General features: G+C 58.3%; 2 protein-coding genes across 8 annotated transcripts; one reads left to right on the top strand and one right to left on the bottom strand.

The window, feature by feature from the left end:
- Positions 1 to 549: 549 nt before the first annotated feature.
- Positions 550 to 6,648, bottom strand: TRIM62 (tripartite motif containing 62). Of its 2 annotated transcripts, none has more exons than XM_065650014.1 (6): positions 6,562 to 6,648; positions 4,577 to 5,003; positions 3,550 to 3,645; positions 2,821 to 3,077; positions 2,177 to 2,292; positions 550 to 1,271 (listed from the first exon to the last, which is right to left on the bottom strand). In XM_065650014.1, exons 1-6 carry the CDS (start codon positions 6,612 to 6,614, stop codon positions 721 to 723), a joined length of 1,500 nt encoding a protein of 499 aa, XP_065506086.1. In that variant the 5' UTR covers positions 6,615 to 6,648; the 3' UTR covers positions 550 to 720. The 2 variants fall into 2 exon arrangements, with proteins under 2 accessions (XP_065506086.1, XP_065506087.1); XM_065650015.1 differs by lacking the exon at positions 6,562 to 6,648 and adding an exon at positions 6,135 to 6,295.
- Positions 6,649 to 12,885: 6,237 nt separating this feature from the next.
- On the top strand, positions 12,886 to 24,813 carry ZNF362 (zinc finger protein 362). Of its 6 annotated transcripts, none has more exons than XM_065650245.1 (10): positions 12,900 to 12,950; positions 14,599 to 14,625; positions 14,733 to 14,817; positions 19,786 to 19,849; positions 19,989 to 20,235; positions 20,347 to 20,668; positions 20,769 to 20,993; positions 22,998 to 23,076; positions 23,168 to 23,326; positions 23,410 to 24,813. In XM_065650245.1, the coding sequence occupies exons 1-10, from the start codon at positions 12,941 to 12,943 to the stop codon at positions 23,524 to 23,526; spliced, it is 1,335 nt and encodes a 444-aa protein (XP_065506317.1). In that variant the 5' UTR covers positions 12,900 to 12,940; the 3' UTR covers positions 23,527 to 24,813. The 6 variants fall into 6 exon arrangements, with proteins under 6 accessions (XP_065506318.1, XP_065506317.1, XP_065506320.1 ...); XM_065650247.1 differs by having other exon boundaries at positions 12,929 to 12,946; XM_065650250.1 differs by lacking the exon at positions 12,900 to 12,950 and adding an exon at positions 16,773 to 16,971.
- The last annotated feature ends 806 nt before the right edge of the window (positions 24,814 to 25,619 follow it).

Below are 25,619 nucleotides of genomic sequence, written 5' to 3'. Positions count from 1 at the left end.
CTGTATATACGGCACAGCTCAGCACGGCGCACAACGGCACGGTGCAGAACGCACGGTGTGGCACATCATGGTGCAGCACAGCACGGTGCAGAACATACGGCATGGTGCAGTACATATAGTGTGGCACACCATGGTGCGGTACGTATGGCACAGCACATATGGCACAGCACAGTATGCATGGTGTGGCACACCACAGCACCATATGGCACAGTGCGGTATGTATGGCACACAACGGTGCAGGACGTATGGTGTGGCACACCACGGCGTCATATGGCACAGCACAGCACGTATGGCTCACGAGGGTGCAGTATGTACGACAGAGCACACCACAGCGCCATATGGCATGGTGCAGTATGTCTGGCACGGCACAGTGTGGTACGTGTGGCACACAACGGTGCAGGACGTATGGTGTGGCAGACCACAGCACCATATGGCACAGCACATATGGCACACGTGGGGGCAGTACGTACACCACAGCACACCACGGCGCCGCACGGCACATCCTGGCGCAGCCCCTGGGGCTCTCACCACCCAGCCCCTTCTCTCCAAATCCTTTTATTGCAGCAGCCCGGCCCCCCAAGCCCCCCTGGAAGCACAGCCCAGCGACGGCTGGGCCACAACGGCCGGATCCTGCCCCACACCGGGGCCAGTTCCTGGGGCAGGATCAGCCCAAACCTCCCCCAAAACACCGGCGGGGTGGGGGGCCGCCCCAAAGCCCCGTCAGATGCGCACGGTGTTGATGCGCAGCGGCTGCACGTTCTTGCCGTTGGCGTGGCTCTGCCCGGGGCTGAAGTAGGAGCAGAGCTTGCCGGGGAAGCGCTCGCGGAAGGTGTAGAGCCAGGACATGTCGTCGGCGTTGTAAAAGATGAGGAGCCCCTTGTCATAGTCCAGGAACACCCCCACCTTCTCCAGCTTGCCCTTGACATTGAGCCGCGTCCAGGGCTCGGTGCAGGCGCTGTACTGGTTCCCATCGTGCATGACGATGCAGTAGAAGCCCCGGCTGGGCTGGATTTGGATGCTGCCCTTGCGGGTGACAGCTTCGTGGGCCAAACCGATCATCCACTGGGTCTTCTCGGAAACCACCACCTCCCAGTAGTGCACCCCCCCGCCGAACGCCTGCGCCCCCAGCACCGACACCTCCACGTCGAAGCGTTTGGGGGAGTCCTGCAGCGGTTGGGGGTGCAGGTTGCCGTACGCCACGATGGTGCAGTCGTCGGAGAGGATCAGGCGGTGGTGGGCAGTGCCGGGGTCCAGCGTCAGGGCTGCCGGCACTGGGGAGGGAGCGGGGACACAGGGGGACACGGAGACAAAGGGGGACGAGTGTCAATGCAGCCTCCCGGACCTGGTGCAGGTGGCTCTGACCCACCAGTTTGCAAAGCACCGCGGTGCTGAGGTCACTGGTGTGGCCCCACTCTTCGCCAGTGATGTTCTTGTCCTCATCTCTGGCCGGTGCGTCCCTGTCCTTCACCCGTGTGAGCTAGCATGTCCCCATCCCTCAACAGTGATGTTTCTGTCCCCATCTCTCACTGGCACATCGCCATCTCTCACTGGGGCTGTCTCTGTCCCCATCCCTCACCGGGGTGTCCCCCATTCCTTGCTGGTGCGTCCCAACCCCTCAGAAGCAATGTCCCTGTCCCCATCTCTTGACAGCGTGTCCTCATCCCTCACTGGCACGTCCCCGTCCCTCACCAGTGGTGTTCCTGTCCCCATCCTTTGTCAGTGCATCCTTGTCCCTCAGCACTGATGTCCCCACCCCTGTCCCTTGCTGGTGCATCTGTATCCCTCACTGGTGATGTCCCTGTCTCCATCTCTTGCCAGTGATGTCCCCATCCCTCACCTGAATGTCCCTATCCTTCACTGGTGATGTCCCTGTCCCTTGCTGGTGCATCCTCATGCCTTCCTGGGGACATCCCTGTCCCCACCTTTCACCGGTGATGTCCCCATCCCTCACCAGTGCATCCGCATCCCTCACCAGTGACGTCCCTGTCCCCATCCCTCACCAGCACGTCTCCATCCTTCACTGGTGATGTCCCTGTCCCCATCTCTCGCCGGTCCATCCCTGTCCCTCACTTGTGATATCCCAGTCCCCTTCCTTCACCAGCAATGTCCCCATCCCTCCCCGGTGCTGTCCCCATGCCCGTCCCTCCCCAGGAACCCCTTGTCCCCGCGCCCTCACCGGGGTGGATGTCCTGGAACAGGGATTTCCAGATGGTGAACTGCAGCGGCCCCATGTACTTGGAGGTGGGGAAATCCTCGTAGGTCAGGTTGGTCTCGTGGATCTTCCCCTTCAGCCTGCGAAGGAGAGATGATGGAGAAGGGAGGGACAATACGGGGGACCTCAGTGTCATAGAATTATTTTGGTTGGGAGAGACCCTCAAGATCAAGTCCAACCGTCACCCCAATCCCTGTCCCTGAGAACCTCATCTCCGTCTGTCCAACCCCTCCAGAGATGGCGACTCCACCACTGCCCTGGGCAGCCTGTTCCAGTGCCCCACAGCCCTTTGGGGAAGAAATTGTTCCCCAGATCCAACCTCAACCTCCCCTGGCGCAACTTGAGGCCGTTTCCTCTGGTCCTGCCACTTGTTCCTGGGGAGCAGAGCCCGACCCCCGCTGGCTCCAAGCTCCTTTCAGGCAGGTCAGAGATCAGAAGGTCTCCCCTCAGCTCCTGTTCTCCAGCTGAACCCCCAGCTCCCTCAGCCGCTCCCATCACACTTGTGCTCCAGCCCCTCACCAGCTCCGTTCCCTTCTCTCAACTCGCTCCAGCACCTCAAGGCCTTTCTTGCCCAAAACTGACGCCGGTGTCCCCCCGGTGTCACCCACCTCTCAGAAAGGGACGCCACGCCGGCCAAGAAGACGTGTTTGTCGGCCTCGGCCAGGCGTTCCTGCAGGATCTGGCTGCCCTCCTGCACCTTGCGCAGCTGCTGGCTGTAGCGCTGGATCTTCTGCTCGATGTCCGTCAGCGTCCGCGCTGTGTCGGCCTCCAGCTCCTCCAGCATCGCCTTCTGTCGCTCCCGCAGCAGCCGGTGCAGCCGCTCAAAAGCCTCCCCAATGGTCACCCGCAGGCTCTTGGCTGAGGACTTTTTGGGGTGCAGGTGGGTGTTAAGATTCCCTCAATCCTGCCCTGACCATTCCACAAATCCATAATTCCCAAAATAAACCCCATTAACCAAAATTATTTTGAACGCTTCAAGCACCCAAGGATGGATATTTGACCCAATATCCCTACAGAAAAGCTAAAAAAACCCAGTCGCTGGTGGGGGTGGAGAGAAAATGGGACCTCGCTGAAAGTTGAACCCCTGAGCAAGAAGGAGGAGATAAATATAAAATAAAAATTAACTAAAAAGATAAATAAAAGCAGCCCCAAAGGGAATAAAAAGCAGTGTGACAGGTAGCTTCGTCAGCCTGCTAGTGGGTTTCAGGGTATCAAGGAAAGAGAAAATGGAGCAGAATCACAAAACTGTGGGGTTTGGGGTCTTTGGAGGTCCCAAAATCAGGTCGGTGAGGGTGGGGGACGGGGGATTTGGGGGCACAGCGCATCCCCACTCGTACCTTGGTCTCGGCCAGCTGCCGTTTGAGGAGCTGCAGGGCTTCGGTGTGGCCGCGCTCACTCTCCTGCAGCCCCTGGAGCTGCTCCCTCAGCTCCCGCTGGAAAAAAATACAGAAAATCGGGGATTTGGGGAAAAAAGGGATCCCAGCAGGCGGCTGTCCTGACAAACCTGGCTTGTGGGGTACGGGGTCCTGGGAAAAGGGTGTACAGGGGGTGGTGGGGGCACGGTCAGTGTGCAGATCGACAGATGGATGGGAGGACCCACAGGGCGGACCCTGATGGGGCCAGAAAAGGCACAGGACAGATGGACAGGAGTCGGCACCGAGAGGGGACAGAGGGACAAAGGAGCTCAGAGGAGCAGCTCAGGGTAGGGATGATGCTCCAGGGACAGGGAGGGATGGATGGATGGATGGAAGGATGGAGGGAAGAATGGAAGGAAGGGATGGATGGAGGGATGGACAGATGGAGGAATGAAGGATGGAGGGATGGAAGGATAGATGGAGGGACAGATGGAAGGATAGAGGGAAGGATGGATGGACGGATGGAGGGATGGAAGGAGGGATGGAAGGATGGAGGGTTGGAAGGATGGAGGGATGGATGGAGGGATGGATGGAAGGATGGAGGGATAGATGGAGGGATGGATGGAAGGATGGAGGGACGGACGGAAGGATGGATGAAAGGATGGAGGGACGGATGGAGGGATGGATGGAGGGAAGGATGGATGGAAGGATGGATGGAAGGATAGATGGAGGGATGGAAGGAGGGATGGATGGAATAATGGATGGAGGGAAGGATGGAGGGAAGGATGGAGGGAAGGATGGAGGGATGGATGGATGGAGGATGGACAGATGGAGGGATGGATGGATGGAGGATGGACAGATGGATGGACGGATGGAGGGATGGAAGGATGGAGGGACGGATGGAGGGATGGATGGAGGGATGGAAGGATGGAGGGTTGGAAGGATGGATGGAGAGATGGAGGGATGGATGGAGGGATGGATGGAGGGATGGATGGAGGGGTGCACCCACCTGCAGCTCCTCGAAGGCATCATCCACGTTGGTGACCTGGTGCTGCTCGTGCACGGCAGGCTCGTCGCAGAAGAAGCAGACGACAGCACGGTCGGTGAGGCAGAACAGCTTGACCTTCTCGTGGTCTTTGCAGGGGAAGGGGCTGCGCTGGGCACCCAGGATGGCGTCCAGGGGGAAGGCGCTGTACCGCTCCACGATGTTGGCCAGTTTGAGGCTGGGGGCCAGGGTGGGCTCGGCGAAGGTTCGGCGACACTCGGGGCAGTCGCGGGTGCCCTGGGGCTCCTGGCGCACCCAGTGCTCGGTGATGCAGCGGCGGCAGAAGTAATGCTCACAGCCAAAGCTCACCGGGTCCTGGTAGATGCTCAGGCAGATGGAGCAGAGCAGCTCGTCCTTCAGGCTGCAGGCCATGGCACAGGGCTGGGGGGGTCTGGAGGAGGGAGAGATGGTAAAGGGGGGTCCTGGGGTGAGGGGAGAGCTTGAGGGAGGGGGAGTGGGGAGCCTGGGTGTGAGGCTGCTAAGGTGGGGGCTGGAGGGAGGGGAATTGGGGATCTGGATGCAATTGGGGGACTGGGGGGAGTTGTAATGAGGGGAACTGGAGGGTCAGGCTGCAATGGGGGGGTGAAATGGGGGGGAACTGGGGGAGTCAGGCTGCAATGGGGGGTGCAGTGGTGGGGAATTGGGGGGTCTGGGTGCAATGGGGAGACTGGGGGGATTGTGATGAGGGAGGGATTATGGGGTCTGTATGCAATAGAGGGACAGGGGATTTGCAATGGGGGGAATTGAAGGGTCAGGCTGCAATGGGGGGGTGCAATGGTGGGGAATTGCGGGGGTCAGGCTGCAATGGGAGGTGCAATGGCGGGGAATTGGGGATCTGGATGCAATTGGGGGACTGGGGGGAGTTGTAATGGGGGGAACTGGAGGGTCAGGCTGCAATGGGGGGGTGAAATGGGGGGGAACTGGGGGAGTCAGGCTGCAATGGGGGGTGCAGTGGCGGGGAATTGGGGGGTCTGGGTGCAATGGGGAGACTGGGGGGATTGTGATGGGGGAGGGCTTATGGGGTCTGTATGCAGTGGGGGGACAGGGGCGTTGCAATGGGTGGTCTGGATGCAGTGCGGGGACTGGGGGCGATTGCAGTGGGGAGGAATTGAAGGGTCAGGCTGCAATGGGGGGGTTTCAATGGTGGGGAATTGGGGAGTCTGGATGTAATTGGGGGGCTGGAGCGGTTGTAATGGGGAGGGATTGGGGGTCTGGATGCAATGTGGGGGTGAAATGGTGGGGAATTGGGGGGTCTGGATGCAATGAGGGGACTAGGGGGGCTGTAATGGGAGAATGGAGGGGATTGGATACAATGGGGGGACTGGGGGTGAAGGTGATATGCGGGGACCCGGCGGGGGACGGATGCAACGGGGTTGCAATTGGGGGTCCAGGGACGAAGCTGCCGGGAGGCCGCACCGGCGGGACCCGGGTTCGAGACCGCTCCCCGCTCCGCGCCCCGCCGAGGCCGCAGGTTCGAGACCGGCCCCCGCCTGTCCCGGCCGCCGGTGCCCGCTGCCCTCACCCAGCCGCAGCGGTGCCGGTGCCCGGTTCCCGGGGAGGGGGAAGCGATCCCGCCGCCGCTTCACAGCGCGCCCCGCCGCGACGGGCGGGGGGTGGCGGAGCAGGAGGGGGCGGGACTGCGCGGCACTTCCTGCCCGCCCCCCCCCGCAGCCACAGTGGTACCGCCCCCGCCCCATTGTCCCCCGCGCGGCGCGGCCCACCGGCGCGTACCACCGCCCTCCCGCGGGGGAGGGGGAGAGCTTAAAGGGGCCGCGGCGACGTTTTGGGAGGGGAACGCTTAAAGAGGCCGCGGCGACATTTGGGGGGCGCTTAAAGGGGCCGCGACGTGCCCGACCCTCAGCCCCGCAGCCCCCTCCTCCCGCGGCATCTCCACCCGTGTCCTGTCCATCCGTCTGTCCCGCCAGCTGCCACCCGTTCACCCAGCCTGCCCTGGGTCCGTTCTTCTGTCCGTCTGTCCGTCCGTCAGGCCCCATCCAGCCATGTCTGCGTCTGTCCCTTATTCCTTCCATTTGTCCATCTGTCCTTCTATCCCTCTGTCCCCCCGTCCCTCCATCTGTCCGTCCTGCCACTCCTCCACCCACCCCTTTGTGTCTCTGTCTGTCCCTCTGTCCACCCCACAGCGTTCCGTGCCCGCCAGTGTCACCCCCATCCCACCCCCACCCAGAGCAACAGGGGACCCGTGGGGACAAGGGACAGGGGACACTGGCACAGGTATTGCTGAGAAAACACCCGGGTTTCCCCAAATTTTACCAAGTTGGCCGAAAATCACCTTGAGAGGAGTTTTGGGTGACGAGCTCCCGCTGTCCCCTCCTGTGTTACCGTGACGCTTGGCCATGGTGGGACCTTTGGGGACCTATGGGGACCTTTGGGACCTGTGGGACTTATGGGGATCTATGGGGACCTTTGGCAGTGCCGGCTGCCCCACGGTAACACTTTTCCACCCCCAAAAAGCTCCTGGGGAGCCCTGGGGACCCCTCCGGTCACCCCTCAAGGACCAAACAAACACGAGGACGGGTCTCCCCAACCCCGGGGCAGGATGGGGACAGTGGGCAGTGGCTGGATGGGGACGATGGAGGCAGAAGTGGGGGACGCAATTCCCCGGGGAGGGGTCAAGCTGCATATTTTGGAGGCGACGTGAATGCCTGGCCAGGAGCCAAAGGGAACAAACTCCTCGGTTTTCGCCCCAAACCGCCCCGCTCCAGCTGCCGGCGCCCCCCTTTCCACCATTCCACCCCTCCCCGGGTACCCCCCAAATCCCTTCCCTTCCTTTTGGGGAATAACCTCCCACTTGGTTCCTCTTCCCGCCAGACACGAAAAGCTTGGAAAAAGCAAAAAAAAAAAAAAAAACAAAAAAAAACCAAAAAACAAACCCACATGCATTTGGGTTTTTTTTTCTGCTTGTTTTTCTGCATTAGGAATTCAGGTCTTGTCTCCCCGCCGGGACCCACCGGGGACCGAGGAGTGGCTGAAATTTTCTCATCAAAGAGCCGGGGATGGGGCTGGCTCTACCAGAGGAAAGAAAAAAAACCACCTTTTTTCGCCCCAAATCCAGCCTGGCTCAGATTCAGGCATGGGGGGGTCCCAAAATGGGTTGTTAATGGTTTATTATTTAATTTGTATCTCAAAATACCCAGGAAATTTGGGCGACGGGGAGCATCGTCCCGCTGGACCGCGTGGCGGGCAGCTGGGATTGCCCACGAACTGTGTGTTTGGGCAAACAGGGAAATTAATCCCAGTTAATTAGTAAATTGGCTTCATTACCTCCCAGTAACCCCAGTGCGAGCTGGGGGGCTCCGCTGTGCCTCGATTCCCATTTTTTGGGGGGGTGCACAGCCGCTTTTCAGCTCCGGCTTGCCAGAGGACGCCAAGACGGGGCGAGGGTTTTGGCCGATCCGGCGATGCACCCGCCGGGCAGGGAAAACCCGGCTGCTTCCCACGTGTGCCGCGTGCGCCGGCTGTGCCCGCAGGACGCTGCCGGGGAGGGAGGCCCCTGAGCCATGGTGCTGGAATTTTCGCCCCACCGCCGGAGAAACTGGCGCTGCCGGCGCCATGGGCACGCCGGGACGTGCTCGCTTGGCTCGCGGTGTGCGCACCGCCATCCCAGCACGGCTTTTCGCCACGCTGGAGCGCTGGGAGTGCCCCTCGCCATTCCAGACCTCCTGTTATGGCAACCCACCTTCTTGCTGGGTTTTAAGCCTGGCCTGGCTAGGCTTGGCTTAAGGAGTCCCCCCCTCCTAAAGGCATCACGGGGATTTTAGCCAAACCCCCCGCACCCGTCCCATGCCGCTGCTTTTCATCTCCTAAGTGCTTTGCAAACATTAACTAATTAATCCTAATTAACTCATTATCTAATTAGAACTAAACAGCCCGCCCTTTCGCAGGGAGAAGGGAAGCTCATGCACCCTCGCTTTTTTAATTCTTCCCCCCGCCCCCCCCCCCCCCACTCCCAAATCTCTGCTGGCTTTGCTCCAGCATCAGTGAGGACTTCAGCACCTCCCGATCACCATGATTCTGGGGTGAAAAATGCACTTTATGGACTTGTTGACCCTGAGAAGCCAGGAATGTGGATTTTCACCCATCTGACCCAAGCAGCACTGGGAACACTGGCATCACCGATGCCCAGCACAGACACCTGTTGTGGGGAAACCTCCTCTGGCGCAGATGGTGGGTGCTTTCACCAGCTTTTTATGGAAAACGAGGGATTTTGTGTGAAAGAAACAAGCGGGAGGGGGGGATGGAAGAGTTTCTGAGAGGTGTTTCCCAAAGGAATTCCTTCCCGGTGTCCCCAGGATGCAGACGAAGGCTTTGGGGACACCAAAAAAGCCGGAGGGGAACCCCGTGTCACCCCTCGGGGACCAGTTGTTCCCACGGAGACACCCTAGGTGGCCCTCCACAAACATCTCCCCTTCTCCACCCAGGCACCCGCTGGGGTTTTACCCAGCACCAGCGGTGCCGGACGGATACGGCTTGACGGTGACACCGCGATGGGATGGGGCCATCATCCCCCGGACAGTGTGCAGCTGTAGCGGCTCCGCCGAAAACCCCGCGGCGCTGATTTGCGGCTGTGATTTACCTCCGCTCCTACCTTCCCCTCCTTTTAATCGCGGTTGGATCTATCCCGGGGGCAAAACCAGCCTTGGAACCATATTTTTTTCGGAAGGCGAGAGCTTATTTCCTCCATTTTGCAACCTGGGATGGAGACGGGCAGGGTTTTATTATTCTTATTTATTTTTTTTTTATCTCTGCATACCAACTACCTCCCCAGGAAAGGGGCCCCTTTCCCACACCCAAGATTAAATCCACCCAACGGAGGGTCAGAAAAAAGCCCGGAGCGTTGCTTATCTCGGCCAGTCTCAACACGGCCAGTCCCAGGAGATGTTCACCAACCCTTGATGGACCCCAAAGCTCAGGGGTGATCCACACTGTGTCCTCCCACTGCAGATTTGGTGTCAGACACCCCCCGCAAAAGTCAAGAGTCACCTAAAATGGTGCAGAGGTTTAAAGCCACCGGTTTCATAATCATGGCAAAAAAAAAAAATCCCAGCAGTCGAAAGCCCCGACGCTGCGGGAGGAAGCGAAAGAACCATGAAAATAAACCCAACGAGGAGGAACTCGGTGGCATCAGTGATGGATATGAGTGGGTAAGGGACATCTGGGAAGCTCTGAGATGTTCCAGTCCCTCCTGTGTCCTGTTTTGGGGTGACACCAGCACCGAGCACAACTCCTAGGTGTCAACATCTGAAAATCAGATAAAAAGGGGGTTTTCGAGCTGCTGGCTCCGTTTCTCAGTTGAGTCATGGATAATTAATGGATTTGGGGACCTTCCAAAGCAGAGAAATGTTGGGCAATGGGGAGGTCCCAGGCCAGTGGTGCCAAAGAAGTGGTGGGGATGTGGGTAGGGGACATGGCCAGACCTGAGAGGGCACTGGGGAGGTGACAGCACCTGTTCCCCAGTGCCATCACCTTGGCCAGGACTTTCCCTGGGGTCTTCATTCCCAGGGCAAGTGCAGATGGACCCCACACCTCGGTGAAGACCCCTTGGAAGCTCATCCCATCCCATCCATCCCCATCCCATCCCTTTCCAAATCCCATCCCGTCCATCCCCAACCCATCACATCCCATCCCATCATCCTGACCCCATCCCATGCATCCCCACCCCATCCCATCCATCCCCATCCCATCCATCCCCATCCCATCCATCCCCATCCCATCCCTTCCCAAATCCCATCCCATCCATCCCCATCCCATCCATCCCCATTCCATCCCTTCCCAAATCCCATCCCATCCATCCCCATCCCATCCATCCCCATCCCATCCCTTCCCAAATCCCATCCCATCCCTTCCCATCCCATCCCTTCCCATCCCATCCCTTCCCAAATCCCATCCCATCCATCCCCATCCCATCCATCCCCATCCGGATCCCATCCCATCGCATCCCATCCCATCCCCTCCCTGCTCCTCACCACTCAGGCGCATCGTTTGGGTTTGCTAATTACAGTTCCATCCACTCAGGGCATCCCTCCCCTCCCCATCGCCCTCTGTGATGCAGTGTTTTGGGAAAGCATTTTAAAAAATCCCCAATTTTGGAGTTTTAAAATTATTTTTAGTTTGGAAACTCAGAAGCAGCATCATCCCCTGGACCTTGGGGAAGAAGAAGGAGAAGCGGGTGGGTTTTGCCCCCACTTTTGCTTCCCTTATGGGCTGTATCTGCTGATTTGGGGCATGGGGGGACACATGGATAAAATGATGAAAAAAAATGGTAATTTTTTTTTTTTTTAAATGGATGCTCCCTGAAAGGGATGTGGGGAGGAGAAAACAAATGAGGAGGCCCAAGGGGCTGCCAAAGCAGGGGGGTTTGGGGAGACCCCGGGGGTCTGCAGAGGGGATGGGGAGACCCTGAGATGGGGGGAGACCCTGAGAGGGGTTGGGGAACCCCCCAGAGAAATGGGGTCTGAGGACACCTGAGGGTGCTGAGGAAAACTGGGGGGCTGAGGAGACCCAGGGGTTGCCGAGGAGGATTGAGGGGCTGAGGAGAGCTGAGGGGACTGAGGAGGATTGAGGGGGCTGAAGAGAATTCTGGGGGGCTGAGGAGATCCAGGGATGCTGAGGAGATTGGGGGAGGCTGAGGAGAACCGAGGGGAGCTGGGGGAGGCTGAGGTGTCTGAGGAGACCAGCGGGGGCTGAAGGAACCTGGGGGGTTCTGAGGAGATTTGAGGCGTCTGACAAGATTTGGGGGTGCTGAGGAGATTTGAGGGGACCTGGGGAGCTGAGAGAACCTGGGATCTGAGGAGAACTTGGCAGGGCTGAGGGAGATCTGGGAGTGCTGGGAACCGGGGTGGGCTGAGGAGATCCCAGGGGCTGAGGAGACTGAGGGGATCCGGGGGGACTGAGGGGACCTGGGAGTGCTGAAGGAACCCGGCGGGGTCTGAGGAGATTTGGGGGTTCTGAGGAGATTGGGGGTGCTGAGGAGATTTGAGGGGCTGAGGGGACCTGGAGAGCTGAGGGGAACTGGGGTCTGAGGAGAACTTGGGGTGGGCTGAGGGAGATCTGGGAGCGCTGAGGAGGCTGAGGGGATGCAGGGGGACTGAGGAGACCTGGGAGCACTGAGGGAACATGGGGAGTTCTGAGGAGATTTGGGGGTTCTGAGGAGATTGGGGGGGCTGAGGAGATTCGAGGGGCTGAGGGGACCTGGAGAGCTGAGGGGAACTGGGGTCTGAAGAGAACTTGGGGAGTCCTGACGAGATTTGAGGGTCTGAGGAGACCTGGAGAGCTGAGGGGAACTGGGGTCTGAGGAGAACTTGGGGTGGGCTGAGGGAAATCTGGGAGTGCTGAGGAGACCCAGGAGCACTGAAGGAACCTGGCGGGGTCTGAGATTCGGGGGTGCTGAGGAGATCTGAGGGGACCTGGGGAACTGAGCGCAACTGTCACCTGAGGAGGACTGGGGGGATCTGAGGGAGATCTGGGAGTGCTGAGAACCCGGGTGGGCTGAGGGAATCCCGAGGGCTGAGGAGACACGGGAATGCTGAGGGAATCCAGGGGGTTCTGAGGAGATTTGGGGGGGCTGAGGAGATTTGAGGGGCTGAGGGGACGTGGGGAGCTGAGGGGAACTGGGGTCTAAAGAGAACTTGGGTTGGGCTGAGGGAGATCTGGGAGCGCTGAGGAGACTGAGAGGATCCAGGGGGACTGAGGAGACCTGGGAGCACTGAGGGAACATGGGGAATTCTGAGGAGATTTGGGGGTTCTGAGGAGATTTGGGGCGGCTGAGGAGATTTGAGAGGCTGAGGGGACGTGGGGAGCTGAGGGGAACTGGGGTCTGGGAAGAACTTGGGGTGGGCTGAGGGAGATCTGGGAGTGTTGAGGACACTGAGGGGGGCTGAGGGGATCCGGGGAGACTGAGGAGACCCCGGAGGGCTGAAGGAACCCGGCGGGGTCTGAGGAGATTTGGGGCGGCTGAGGAGATTTGAGGGGCTGAGGGGACGTGGGGAGCTGTGGCGAACCGGGGTCCGAGGAGAACTTGGTGGGGTCTGACGGAGATCAGGGAGCGCTGAGGACACTGAGTGGGGCTGAGGGGATCCGGGGGGACTGAGGAGACCCGGGAGCACTGAGGGAACCCGGGGGGCTCTGAGAAGCTTCCAGGGGCTCTGAGGGACCCCGCAGGACCCCGTGCCCCTCCACCCCCTCTCCCGGGTACGGGGGGGAAGGCGCTGCCGGGCGGGGCGGGGGTGTGGGCGGCGCGGGGGCGGGCGGGCGGCGCGGGGCGCCCATCTTCTCCGTGCGGCGGAGCCGGCGGGACGCGGCGGGGGCAGCATGGCTGTTGGTATAGGAAGTGTCTTTTTTTCCCCCCCTCCCCCCCTCATTTTCTTTTCTTCCCCCCCCCCTTTTTTTTTTCCTCCTCTTCCCTTCCTTCCCCCCGCTTCCCCCCCCCCCCCCATCCATCCCTCCAAAACACCTCACCCCCCAACCCCTCTCACCCCGGGTACGAGCGGGGGCGGGCGGCCCCACACCCCCCTCTTGCCCCCCCCGCGCTGCGTTTGGGTGTTTCATTTATTTTTAAAAAATTTAAATTATTTTTTATCATTTTTTTTCCACATTTTTCCCCTCATCCCCCGCCTTCCCTTCCTCGCAGATCTGCAGAATATGGCGTCCCCGTCCTAGCGTTTTAAAAATAAGCCGGGGCTGCCATTTTTGTTTTCCTTTTGTCTGCGAATTTTAATAAAACCGTCTGAGAATGTGGGAGAGGCGGCGGATGAAGGGGGGCCAGAAGCTCCCGGCCGGGCCAAACCCCCCCAGCCCCCCCGCTCCATCCCCATCCCCCGGCCTTTTTGTCTGGGAAAAAAAAAAAAAAAAAAGGCCACCCCCCCATCTCCCCTCCCAGGTCGAGGATTTCAACTTCACTTAACGCCAAACTTCGCCTTTTTCCACCTCTTCTTTAAAAAAATTATTTTATTTTTACCCCCCCGCCCCCCTTCGCCGAGGAGGAAGGAGAAGGAAAAGGGGGAGGGGGAAAAAGGAGGGGGGATATCCAGGAAAATCCCTATTTTGCTGGATTTTCTCTTTTTCTCTCCCTCTGGATGGTCTAATGGAAAAGTTAATTGCAGCCGAACGTACCTATTTTTGTGGATGTTGCATGTTGGGGGGGGTGGCGTTTGCTTTTTTATCTTATTTTTTCTTACGCAGGGGGTGGCGGAAGAAGCGCGGGGGGGTGGTTATTATTATTATTATTATTATCATTTTTATTCCTTTCCCCCCCCCTTTTCCTTTCCTCTCTTTCCGCATCAACCGGTTTTGTCTAGAAAGTGGTCTCGCTGGCTGGAAGGTCTAACAGGGGGAACATTTTTGCATCGCGCTTTGGCAGGAATGCGGCAGCCTTAGCGAGGGACCCAAATTTCCGTGGCCGTGCTTAGCGAGGTCTGTCTGGATGTATATTTAGCCATAAACTATTTATACATCCATAATCTCCCGGCCACGTTGGGGGCCCGGGGGGGGAGCTTTGAGCCTGTGTGGCTGCGGCGAAGCCAAAGATGCATTTTAACCTAGGAATGATTAATTTGATTTTATTTCTTTTTTTTTTTTTTTTCTTCTCCAGCAAATACCCTGCAAGGTTGGAGGATGCTCCTTGTTTTTTCTTGTTTGTTTTTTTTTCCCTTTGGACACCGGCCGCGGTTTTTTAACCCAGGGAGGATGGAGCGGGCGATAGCGGCTTCGAGCCCGAGGCCTTTTGAGATTATAAAGTGATATTTTAGTGGAGAGGTAAAAAAAAAAACCAAAAGTTTTCAATTCCTCCCGGCGTGCAGTTTGCCGAGGGGATGGATTTCAACCCCAATTTTCCAGCCAGCTCTGTGTCCCTCCGCTTCGCAGGCACCTTGGGGTTGAGAGGAAAAAAAAAAAAACAACAAAAAACCAAAAACCAAACAACCACATTGCTTTTTTATTTTATTTTTTGTTTTGTTTTGTTCTATTTTCAGGAAAAACCCCACGTTCCCACGGGTCGGGTAGGTCGGAGCCGCTTCGCTTTTGTTCCTCCGCTCTGGGATCTCGCGCGCCGGGGGCTGGCGGTGGGTTCGGGGTGTGTGAAGTTGTCCTCCTTGTCCCCCCGTAGAAAAACGCCCCGCGTGCAGCACCCGGGCTCAGCTAGAGCTGGAGATGGACGCGGATAAGGGGAAGCAACGCCAGTACTCGCAGAGGTGGGCACACCGGCTTTATCGAGGGGTTCAGAGGAAAAAAAAAAACCAATTTATACATATTTACATCATAAAATAACGTATATGTGCTTAATGTCTATGCACGTGATTATATATACGCATATAAAAATAATATATATGTGCACATAATAATAGAGGTATTACGGTGTGCGTATATATAGTTATTGATAAGCAGGGGCAGATTTTGGACCTCCCTGGGGGATTTTGGGAGGTGTGGGGGGGCCACCTGCCCCCCACTTTGCGGGGAGGGGACCGGATCCTGTGGCAGGGGGGACCTTGCTTGTGGCGTGTGTCTGCTCAAAATTGCCATTTCCAGATATTTATATGCGTAAAAATCATCTTTTTCTCCCTCACCACCCCCACCCCCCCATTATTTTTTTTTTCCCCTTTAAAAAACGTGGATTTGGGTTCGGCGGGCGCGGTGTCATGACAAGTGCATGTTGGATTGGGCGCGCGCTCGCTGGCTCCTCGAGGCAGACCCCCAGCTCGTGCCTTGGTTTCCCCACCCGCCGCTGGTCCCGTCGGTGCGCAGCGTCACCCATGGGTGCTCCCCAGACCCCTCTTTGCTTTGGGGGGGGACAGGGGCACCTCCCCCCCAGCTGGCTGTTTTTTGGGGTGCCTGGCTGGTCTCATGCAGGAGGGTGGGTGTATTTGGGGGTCTGGGAGAGCAGCTCACCCCCCCAGTGCCGCGGAACAGTGTGTTTTGGGGGGGACACAGGCCCTCACGTTTGGCGCGTCACCCCATGAGCTGTCCCTGTGTCCCCTTTGGTGGGTCCCATCAGTGACGGGACTGATGGGCGGCGTTTCAACCCCGAGGATTCAGGGGGTCCCCATCTTTTGGGAGCGTTGCCTTCCCAGTTCCCCCTCCTTCATGCCGGGGGGGACACACACCGCAGTGGTCCCCAGTGTGGCTTTGCCTCCCCTTTTGCTTCCCGCCGGTGCTTGGCTCCTCTCCCCCACACACCCCCTTTCCCACAGGGGGACCCCCACACCAGGACGGGTTTTATACCGGGGCTCATTTTGGGTGGATTTCGCTGAAAATCCGAAGGAGAAACCCCAGTTAACGGCCCTTCAGGGGGCGGAAACGGGGGGTTTAATTGGTTCCATCTTGGGTGAATTCTTCTGGTGCGCGGTCCGGCCCCCCCTCCCCAAGCGATGGGGGTTTTGGGTCTCGCCTGTCGTTCCTGCCTCCCGCCACCTCTGCTTTGGGCCGAATCCCTCCCAGATCAGGACAGTCTGCTTGGGGAGGGACGTGGCTTCCCCGAGTGTGGAAGGGAGACGGTGCTGGATGCCGCGTCCCACCCCGGTGGCTTTGGGATGGGGGTTTTTTGTGGGAGGGGCACTCGCTTTCCCTCGAAAATGATGCTCTGGGCAAACTCTGCTTGCGTGCAGGGGGGAGAGGGGCCATGGCTTCGTGTTTTGGGGGAAACTGAGGCACGGTGTGGGGCAGAGCCGGGTTCTGTCCTCGCCTGCCCATGGTGGGTAGCAGGGACATGGCTGTGCTGGTGTCACCATCCCCTGTCTGTCCCGTGGCACCAAGGGCATGCTGGGATTTGGGTGGGGGGACGCAGGGGACCTCACCCCGCTTGGCTCTTGCCCGCCGTGCCATCTGGGGCCACCGTCGGCTTTCCTGCGCTCGCCGCTTGGCATGGGGGGGTGGATCTGCCCCCTGATGCTCTTGCCGGGACCCTCGGGGACAGGACACTGCGGTCGGGGACACCGAGGCCTCGCCTTCTCGAGGGCACGTTCAGACACACCGACCATCACTCCAGTTGCCCCAAATCCCTCCCCTCGCCTCCCAGCCCCCTCCCGTTCACCGGCCGTACCGGGTGGGCGACGCCATCCTGTCCTCAGGGTTCCCGCTACCGGGGAGCTGCCCCTTTTCTCCCAGCGGTGCCGTGAAAAGAAATCTCTTGTTTCTTTTTATTTCAGCGAAGGCGAGACAGAGAGGGCTGCCAAGGTAGAGGCGTTCCCTAGAGAACTGTAGCTTGACTTAGCGGCAGTGGGGTAGGAAGTTGGAAGTTGGCTCTAGGGAGCTGGTGCCTGCCTGTGCCATCATCTACCTCCCATCACTCTGGAGCCTCATCGACACGTCTCCCCAGGCAGCTGCGGCCACCTGGCTTCTGAGGCCAGCCTGTGAGTACCAAAACACCGGCGTCCCGCCGTTATCTCGTCACCACCGAGCCCCCTGCTGCTGCCGACGCACCCCTTTCCGTGTCCCCCCCTAGCTTGCCGGCTTCTCACGCTCTCTTCCTTCCCGCTGCCTGCGGAGGGGATGATTTTTGTGGCTTTTTAGGGTCTCCCGAGATGCTGCCGCTTCTCCCGGTTGAGCGGCGACGCTGGGTGCCGCAGCGTCCTGTGGGGATTTGGGGTTCCGCCCTCATTTTGGGGGCTCTGCGCATCTTCTTGCTGGCTCTTTCCGTGTCCCTTTCCTCCAGCTCAGGCAGCCGTGATGCTTTTTGTGCCCACCTGTGTCCCCCAGGACAACCTTTGGTGTCTCCTTGGCAAGAGTTGGCCAAATCCGGTGCTTGCGGAGGATGCCAGGGGCTCCCCCACCCGCGGTTTGGGCCATCGGACCCCACGCCATAGGAAAACGTTACCTGGGGGGGAGGTTTCCCCCTGTGTGGCCAAAATTTAGGGGGTACAGAGAGCCCTAACGCGCACCCCTCGCCCCCGCGTCCCACAGAGACGGGGGCAGACGCGCTGCAGCATTCCCCACCCTTCATAATTTCCATTTTAATGGATTTTATTCTTTTTTTTTTTTGCCTTTGCTGTGTGTCAGCTTCCATTTTTCATAGTTAGCTGAGAATATAGAAAAAGGGAATTTTTTTTTTTTTTTCCATCTGCTTTATATCGCAGCCCTGGGAGAGGGGGAAGCCACTCCCTCTGCTCCCGATGAAATACTGCACGATTTATAACATTAAATCAGGACAAGAACAGGGATTTTTTTTTTTTTTTTTTTTACACATAAACCATTTCTTTCCTCTTTATTCAGGTTCATCAAGCTTGGAGCGTGGCGGTTTTGCAAATAATTTATAATTAATTCCATAAGACCTCCTCAGGTGTGGAGGCAGGGGGAAGGGATACCTGCGATATTTGCGCTTTTCTCCCCAAAACATGCTTTGTGCCTTTGCTGCTCCAGCTTTGCATGAGGGGCCCTGGGACTCTGTCGTGGTTTGGGAGCCATGCGGGCGGTTTCCATCCTTCTTGCTGCCTCTGTTGGGAGAAGGACGGACGGATGGACAGCCGGGGAGGCCGGAGGTCGCGGGGCACCTGCTGCGAGGGGGGAGCAGCTCCAAAAATCCCTTTTTTCGTCGTAACTCCAGCTTCCTGTTTTCCCACGCCGTGGCCATGGGGTTGATGCCATCACCCCCCCGTCCCGTGCTCATCACCCCGAGCGACCTTATAGATGTGTATACATAGCCGGGGGCAAACGCGCCACGTAGGCAGCATGCGGGTACATATATAATGTATATAACCGCCGGCGACGAGTTTGTGCGCGTACGGGGAAGCAAATTTAATAACCCAGGTGATTTTGCGCAGGCTCTGCCCTTCGCCTGCCTGCGCTGCCGACGGGGGGTAAATACGGTGGATGGGGAGAAAATGGGGGAAAACCAATTGTTCCTGGGGATATTGTGAGAATCCGGGTCCGCTTTCGCTTGAAAAAGCCTCAATTTGGTGCATGGGCAGCTGGGAGGTGACGGGGAGCGGGGTATCGGTCTGAGTCGCCCCAAAACGCGCCGTGTCCTGCGCCGCTCTGTCGCGAGGGTCGGGCGATCCCCTTCTGCCTGCCTCAGTTTCCCCCAATGAATGAGCCCAGAAGAGTCCAGCTCGTGGCTCTTTTTTGGGGCTGGGGTGGTTGTTTGGGTGCCGAGGCCCCACAGGACCACAACCCTCTCTGGGTGCTGAGGCCCCACAGGACCACGACCCCCTCTGGGTGCTGCCCACCCCACTCTGAAGACCCCAGGGAGCTCAGGGTCTGGTTTAAGCCGAGGAGGAGGAGGAGGAGGGTCATCACCCCATCCCAGTCCCAGGGCACTCCCCAACAGTAGCGTCACCGGCAGCGTTCGCAAGACAGCATCCGAATCCCCACAGCCGGGACCTGGGGCTCTCCATGCCTCAGTTTCCCCAGCCCTGCCGCAGGGACCGGGGCTTTCAGGGATGCGCTTTGCTGGAGGTGCCGCTGTCGTTTATCCCAGTCGCGGCCTGGTTTACATCAGAGCTCTTTGGAGACCTCTCCTATGTGTTCTACCAGGTCTCTTATACAGTTTACTCCTAAACCCGCCTATAACACAACATGCTGGCACGGCAATGCCCGGCCACACTGCAGCGATGCCCGGCCACACCGTGGCGACACCGTTTTGCTGCTGTCACTTTCTCGCTGTCTCCCTTTCACGTATTTCCTGTTACCCCAAGATGGATTTCAAATTAGTTTTTCCCAACGTGTTTAAGCGTCTATAAATCTCCGGGTTTTCCTGCCTGCGGACATCACAGGTCCTGTCGCTTGGGATTGGGGGGGATTTTTTTTTTCGTGGGGGGGTTGTTCATTTTGGGGTGGCTTTGTGTTCGATGCCGTTGCCCTCACTCCCGCGGCACCATACTGCCCACCTCCATAATCCCTCCCGGAGATACCGGAGGAGCAGTGCAGATACCTTGGGAGATTTGGGGGTTTCTCCCCAAATTTCCTTCCCCCCCTGCCTTTGCTAAATTGCATCCTCAGGCTCTCGTTTCGGGGTCCTCTGGGGGGGTGCTTGGTGTTACCCCATCCTGCAGGAGCTTCCAGACAGGAGGTTCCCCACCTGCTCCCTGCCCGCTCGCAGAGCCTGGGGGTTGCTTTTTTTTTCGGGGGGGGGGGGTGGTATTGGAGGGTTCCAGCCCTGAGGGGAGGTGGGAGGGGGGTCTGTCTGATGGTTGGTGACCCCCATAACCCCCCCGACTCTCTCCCCGCAGGATGGCGGAGCCTCGTTTCAACAACCCCTACTTCTGGCCGCCTCCCCCCACCATGCCCAGCCAGGTAGGACTCCCTCCACAGTGGGATTTTGGGGAGGAGGGAGGACAGATGGATGCCGGGGAGGGGGGGGAGGGATTGGGAGGTGCCAGTTCCTCCCTACTGACCTATCTCTTTGTCGTCTTCTCCCCGCAACCTCCACCAGCTGGACAACCTGGTCTTGATCAACAAAATCAAGGAGCAGTTGATGGCAGAGAAGATCCGACCCCCCCACTTGCCCCCCACCTCGGTGGCCTCCCAGCAGCCCCTCCTGGTGCCCCCCTCCCCCGCCGAGAGCAGCCAGTCCATCATGTCCCTCCCCAAACTGCAGCAGGTCCCCGGTCTCCACCCTCAAGCCGTCCCCCAGCCCGATGTGGCCCTGCACGCCCGACCGGCCACCAGCACCGTCACAGGTACCCGCGCCAACATTTTGGGGACAGTTCCCCCCAGTTTAGGACCTTGCCGCAAGAGAAGGGTGGAACCCCTCCAAAATTAATGTGTGTTCCCCTCTCTTTGTGCGGCAGGGTTGGGGCTGGCGTCACGCGCGCCGGCCGTCAGCACCTCGGAGTCCAGCCCGGGGACAGGGACCACCACCCCCTCCACCCCCACGTCCACCAGCCAGAGCCGCCTCATCGCCTCCTCGCCCACCCTCATCTCAGGAATCACCAGCCCCCCGCTCCTCGACTCCATCAAGACAATCCAAGGCCACGGCTTGTTGGGGGCCCCCAAAACCGAACGAGGCCGCAAGAAGATCAAAGCGGAAAACCCCTCGGGACCGCCGGTGCTGGTGGTGCCGTACCCTATCCTGGCCTCAGGGGAGACGGCCAAGGAGGGCAAGACCTACAGGTAGGTGCCCACCCACCCCTTTGGGGGGCATTTGGGGGGGCGGCGGGGTGTCCCCCACACCCCAACCGGCTCCCTGCGGGTTTGTCCCCCTGCTCTGCAGGTGTAAGGTCTGCCCCTTGACGTTCTTCACCAAGTCGGAGATGCAGATCCACTCCAAGTCGCACACGGAGGCCAAGCCCCACAAGTGTCCCCACTGCTCCAAGTCCTTTGCCAACGCCTCCTACCTGGCCCAGCACCTGCGCATCCACCTGGGCGTCAAGCCCTACCACTGCTCCTACTGCGAGAAGTCCTTCCGCCAGCTCTCCCACCTCCAGCAGCACACCCGGTGAGGGGACGCGGCCTCGCTGTGGGCTTGGGGTGTCCCAGGGGGCTGGGGGGAGGCCCTGCAGACCTGTTGTCCCTTAGGAGGTGGTGGGGCACGTGCCTGGTGTCTCTGGTGCTGTGGTTGTTGGCCCCATCATGCTTGTTGTCCCCACCGTGCTTGTCATCCCCGCTGCTTTCCTCATCCCTGCCATGCTCAACCATCCCCAGCACCTTCATCATCCCCGCCACACTCATCATCTCCAGCACCTTCATCATCCCCACACATACTCATCATCTCCTGCGCCTTCATTGTCCTCACCGTGCTTGACCATCTCCACCACGCTCATTGCCTTCATCACCTTCATAATCCCCACCATGGTCATCATCCCCACCACCTTCTTCATCCCTACCACACTCATCTGTCCCTGCCATGCTCATTGTCCCCACTGCTTTCTTCATCCCCACCATGCTTATGGTCCCCACCACACCAATCTGTCCCCACTATCTTCGTTGTCCCCACCATACTCATCATTTCCATCACCTTCATTGTCCCCACCACGCTCGTCCCTCTCCACTGCGCTCATTGTCTTGGCCAGCTTCATCATCCCCACCATGGTCATCACCTCCACCGCATTCATCTGTCCCCACCATGCTCCCCTCTGCTTTCTTCATCCCTACCAGGCTCATCTGTACCCACCACACCAATCCAGTCCCACTACCTTCATCCTCCCCACCATGGTCATCATCTCCACCACCTTCATTGTCCCCACTGTGCTCATCATGTCCACCACCTTCTTCATCCCTGCCACACTCATCTGTCCCCACTGCTTTCTTCAGCCCCAACGTGCTCATCCATCCCCACCACACCAATCTGTCCCCACTGCCTTCATCGTCCCCACCATACTCATCATCTCCACCACCTTCATCATCCCCACCATGCTTAAAATCTCTACCACCTTCTTCATCCCCACCACGCTCATCTGTCCCCACCACGCTTACTGTCCCCACTACGCTAATCTCCACCCCACTCATCGTCCCCACCACCTTATTAATCCTGCCATACTCATCCATCCCCACCACACTCTTCATCCCCACCACATTCATAGTCTCCACCACCTTCATCGACCCCACCACGCTCATGATTTCCACCATCTGCGTCATCCCCACCACCACGTTCATCAGCTCCAGCACCTTCACTGTCCCCACCACGCTCACCCATCTCCAGTGTGCTACGACCTTCATCCCTACCACACGCATCTGTCCCCACCACACTTGTGTCCCCGTTGTTTTCATCATCCCCACCACACTCATCATCTCCACCACCTTCGTTGTCCCACCACCCCTATACATCTCTACACCTGTCATTGTCCACACTGTGCTCATCTGTCCTCACCACACTTATTGTCCCCTCCATGTTCATCACCTCCACCACTTCCACAGTCTCCACCACCTTCATCACCCCCACCACACTCATCATCTCTACTGTGTTCGTTGTCCCTACCCCCTTCTTCATCCCCGCTGCACTCATCTCCACCAACTTTATTGTCCCACCACACTCACCCATCTCCAGAACTCTCATTGTCCCCACCACGCTCATCTCTCCCCACCACACTTATTGTCCCCTCCATGTTCATCACCTCCACCACTTCCATAGTCTCCACCACCTTCATCATCTCCACCACGCTCATCATCTCTACTGTGTTTATTGTTCCTACCCCCTTCTTCCTCCCCACCATGCTCATCATCTCCAGAACTCTCACTGTCCCCACCGTGTTTGTCACCCCCACCACCTTCATCATCTCCACCACATTCATGGTCTCCCCCACCTTCATCATCCCCCCAAGTTCATCATCCCCACCACCGTCATCATCTCCCCCACCTTACTCACGCCCTTTCACCCCACCACCCCCCCTTTGCCCCATCACTCCACATGGCACTGACGTCCCCCTCCCTCCTGTGATCCCTACAAACCGTAGGGGCTGGGGGGGAGTCACAGCGAGGTGACAATGACCTGATGTCCCCCCAGAATCCACACGGGCGACAGACCCTACAAGTGCCCGCACCCCGGCTGCGAAAAGGCCTTCACGCAACTCTCCAACCTCCAGGTCAGCGGTGGGGACAAAACCCCCCCCCGGGGGGGTGGGACAGAGGGTTGGGGCCACGAGCATAACCTTATTGTCCCCCCTCGTGTGACAGTCCCACCAGCGCCAGCACAACAAGGACAAACCCTACAAGTGCCCCAACTGCTACCGCGCCTACACGGACTCGGCCTCGCTGCAGATCCACCTCTCGGCTCACGCCATCAAACACGCCAAGGCCTATTGCTGCAGCATGTGCGGCCGCGCCTACACTTCGGTGAGCCGGGGGGGGGCGCCCTGGGGACACCCCCCACCCCAAAACCAACCCCCCGGTTCCCCACTGACCCCCCCTCTCCGCAGGAGACCTACCTGATGAAGCACATGTCCAAGCACACGGTGGTGGAGCACCTGGTCAGCCAGCACTCGCCGCAGCGGACGGACTCGCCTGGCATCCCCGTCCGGATCTCCCTCATCTAACGGGGGGGGCACCCCGGACACCCCCCCACCGAGAGGAGGAGGAGGAGGAAGCAGCGACCCCCCCGCAGCAGCCCCGGAGCCCAGCGGGACGTGCGTGTCCCCCCCCGCAGGTTTGGTGACATCGGTGACATCCAAAGACAGTTTCAGAGCACTTTGAATCTCTGCGGTTTGGTTTTTTTTTTTTTTTTGGGGGGGGTGGGACACACACATAGGAGGTTTCTCCTCCCCCCAGGAGCGTGTCCCCCCCTTCCTCTCACTTTTTGGATACAAATATATATATATATTTATTGGCCAAGAACTTGGTGCTGCTAAAAAAACAGAAATCAGACCCAAAACGAACCTTGGATGGAGAAAAAACACGAAGCTTTTGGGGGGGTCCCACTGCCGCCCCCCCCTCCACAGACTCTCCAGCGGGAGCAAAACGGGACTTGGTCGTCACCTCCTTGGGGACATTTGGGGCTTATTTTTAACCATTTTTGGGGGTTTTATTTTTGGCTCCTTGCCGAGGGAGCAGCCGGGGCTGGATCTGCACCCCCCGAAATCCCGCGGAGCCCCAAAATTCCGTTTTGGGGGGTGACGGGGGGTGGGGGTGGTGGCAGAAATCGCTTTGCCTTGTGCCCACCTGTACATAACCCTGGGCAGCGCCGGGGGGGTCACGCCCCCACCGAACTGCGACAAAAACCACAAAAAAACTCATCTATATTCTGTACTTTTCGGTTCCGTTTTTGGATATTAACTGTGTTATTTTTTTATACACTTTTTAAGCCTTAACTCATCGTTTTATTTTGTTGTATTTTTTTTTTTTTGCCAGGGTGTTTTATTTACCTTCCGTTTATTAATTTTTAACCCCCCCCACCCTGTTATTTTTTATTCCCCCCCCAATTCCTCGTTTCCCCCTCGATGTTGTACGATACTCTATATTGTAATCTTTTTTGTCAGCATGTTAATACCGTGTAAATACGCCTCTTATACACTTAACACCCCCCTCCCCGCCCCCCCCCTTCCCCGTTTTGGGGCTTTTTTAAAAATTTTCCTCCATGGAAATCCAGGCCACATGTCCCTAGAGCTAGTTCGTACCTTATTAAAAAAGGAGAAAAAAGAAAAAAAGAGAAAAATAAGGAAAAAAAAGCCCTTTGCCCCCCCCTTCCCCTCCCGCTGTCTTGCATTGTGGTTCATGGAGAAGCCGGGGGGGGGGACCCGCAGTTGCGGTGTCAAAAAGGGGTGAAACCCCCCAAAACCGGTGCCCGTTTCCAAAAAAAAGAAAAAAGGAAAAAAAAAAAAAGAATAAAACAGAACAAACAAACAAAAACATATTAATAAATTTTGTTTGTGTTTGTTACGGAAAAGCAAAAAAGGAAAAAATGAAAGATTTGAGTGGAAACGCTGGCAGGGAGGGGCCACCCTGGGGACATGTGGGGTCGGTGGAGCTGAGGGTCACCTGGCAGTTTGGGGGTGTCCCCAGGGGTGGTGGCCGGAGCTGGGGACACCCTGGGGACCAGCAGGGCTGGGGGACACCAGCTCTGGGGACACATCACTCTGGGCACGACAGCCATGGTCACCAGCTTTAGGGACATGTCACCACCGTGGCCAGCAGCTCTGGGGACACCTTACCATGGTCACCAGCTTTAGGGACACGTCACCACCATGGCCACCAGCTCCAAGGATGTGTCACCACCGCAGGTACAAGCTCCAGGTACATCTCAGTGTGGCCACCACCTCCAGGGACACTGGCTTTGGGGACACTTCTTGCCATGGGCACCAGCTTCAGGGACACGTCACCACCACGGGGAGCAGCTGCAAGGCCATGTCACCACCTCCAGGGCCACCTCACCATGGTCACCAGCTCTGGGGACATCTCACTGTGGCCACCACAGCCAGGGCCCACACCACGGCCACCAGCTTCTGAGACTCGTCACCAACATTGACACCACCTCCCCATGGCCACCAGCTCTGAGGACACATCACCACCATGGCCGCCAACTCCAAGGACGTGTTGCCACCACCAGGGACATCTCACTGTGGCTGCCAACTCAGTGGCCACATCACCACAGGCACCAGCTTTAGGGACACGTCACCACCATGGCTAACCCATG

This window comes from Caloenas nicobarica, chromosome 22 (genome assembly GCF_036013445.1).
Source record: "Caloenas nicobarica isolate bCalNic1 chromosome 22, bCalNic1.hap1, whole genome shotgun sequence".
Classification (NCBI taxonomy): domain Eukaryota; kingdom Metazoa; phylum Chordata; class Aves; order Columbiformes; family Columbidae; genus Caloenas; species Caloenas nicobarica.
This window is presented reverse-complemented; position numbering and strand designations above follow the sequence as displayed.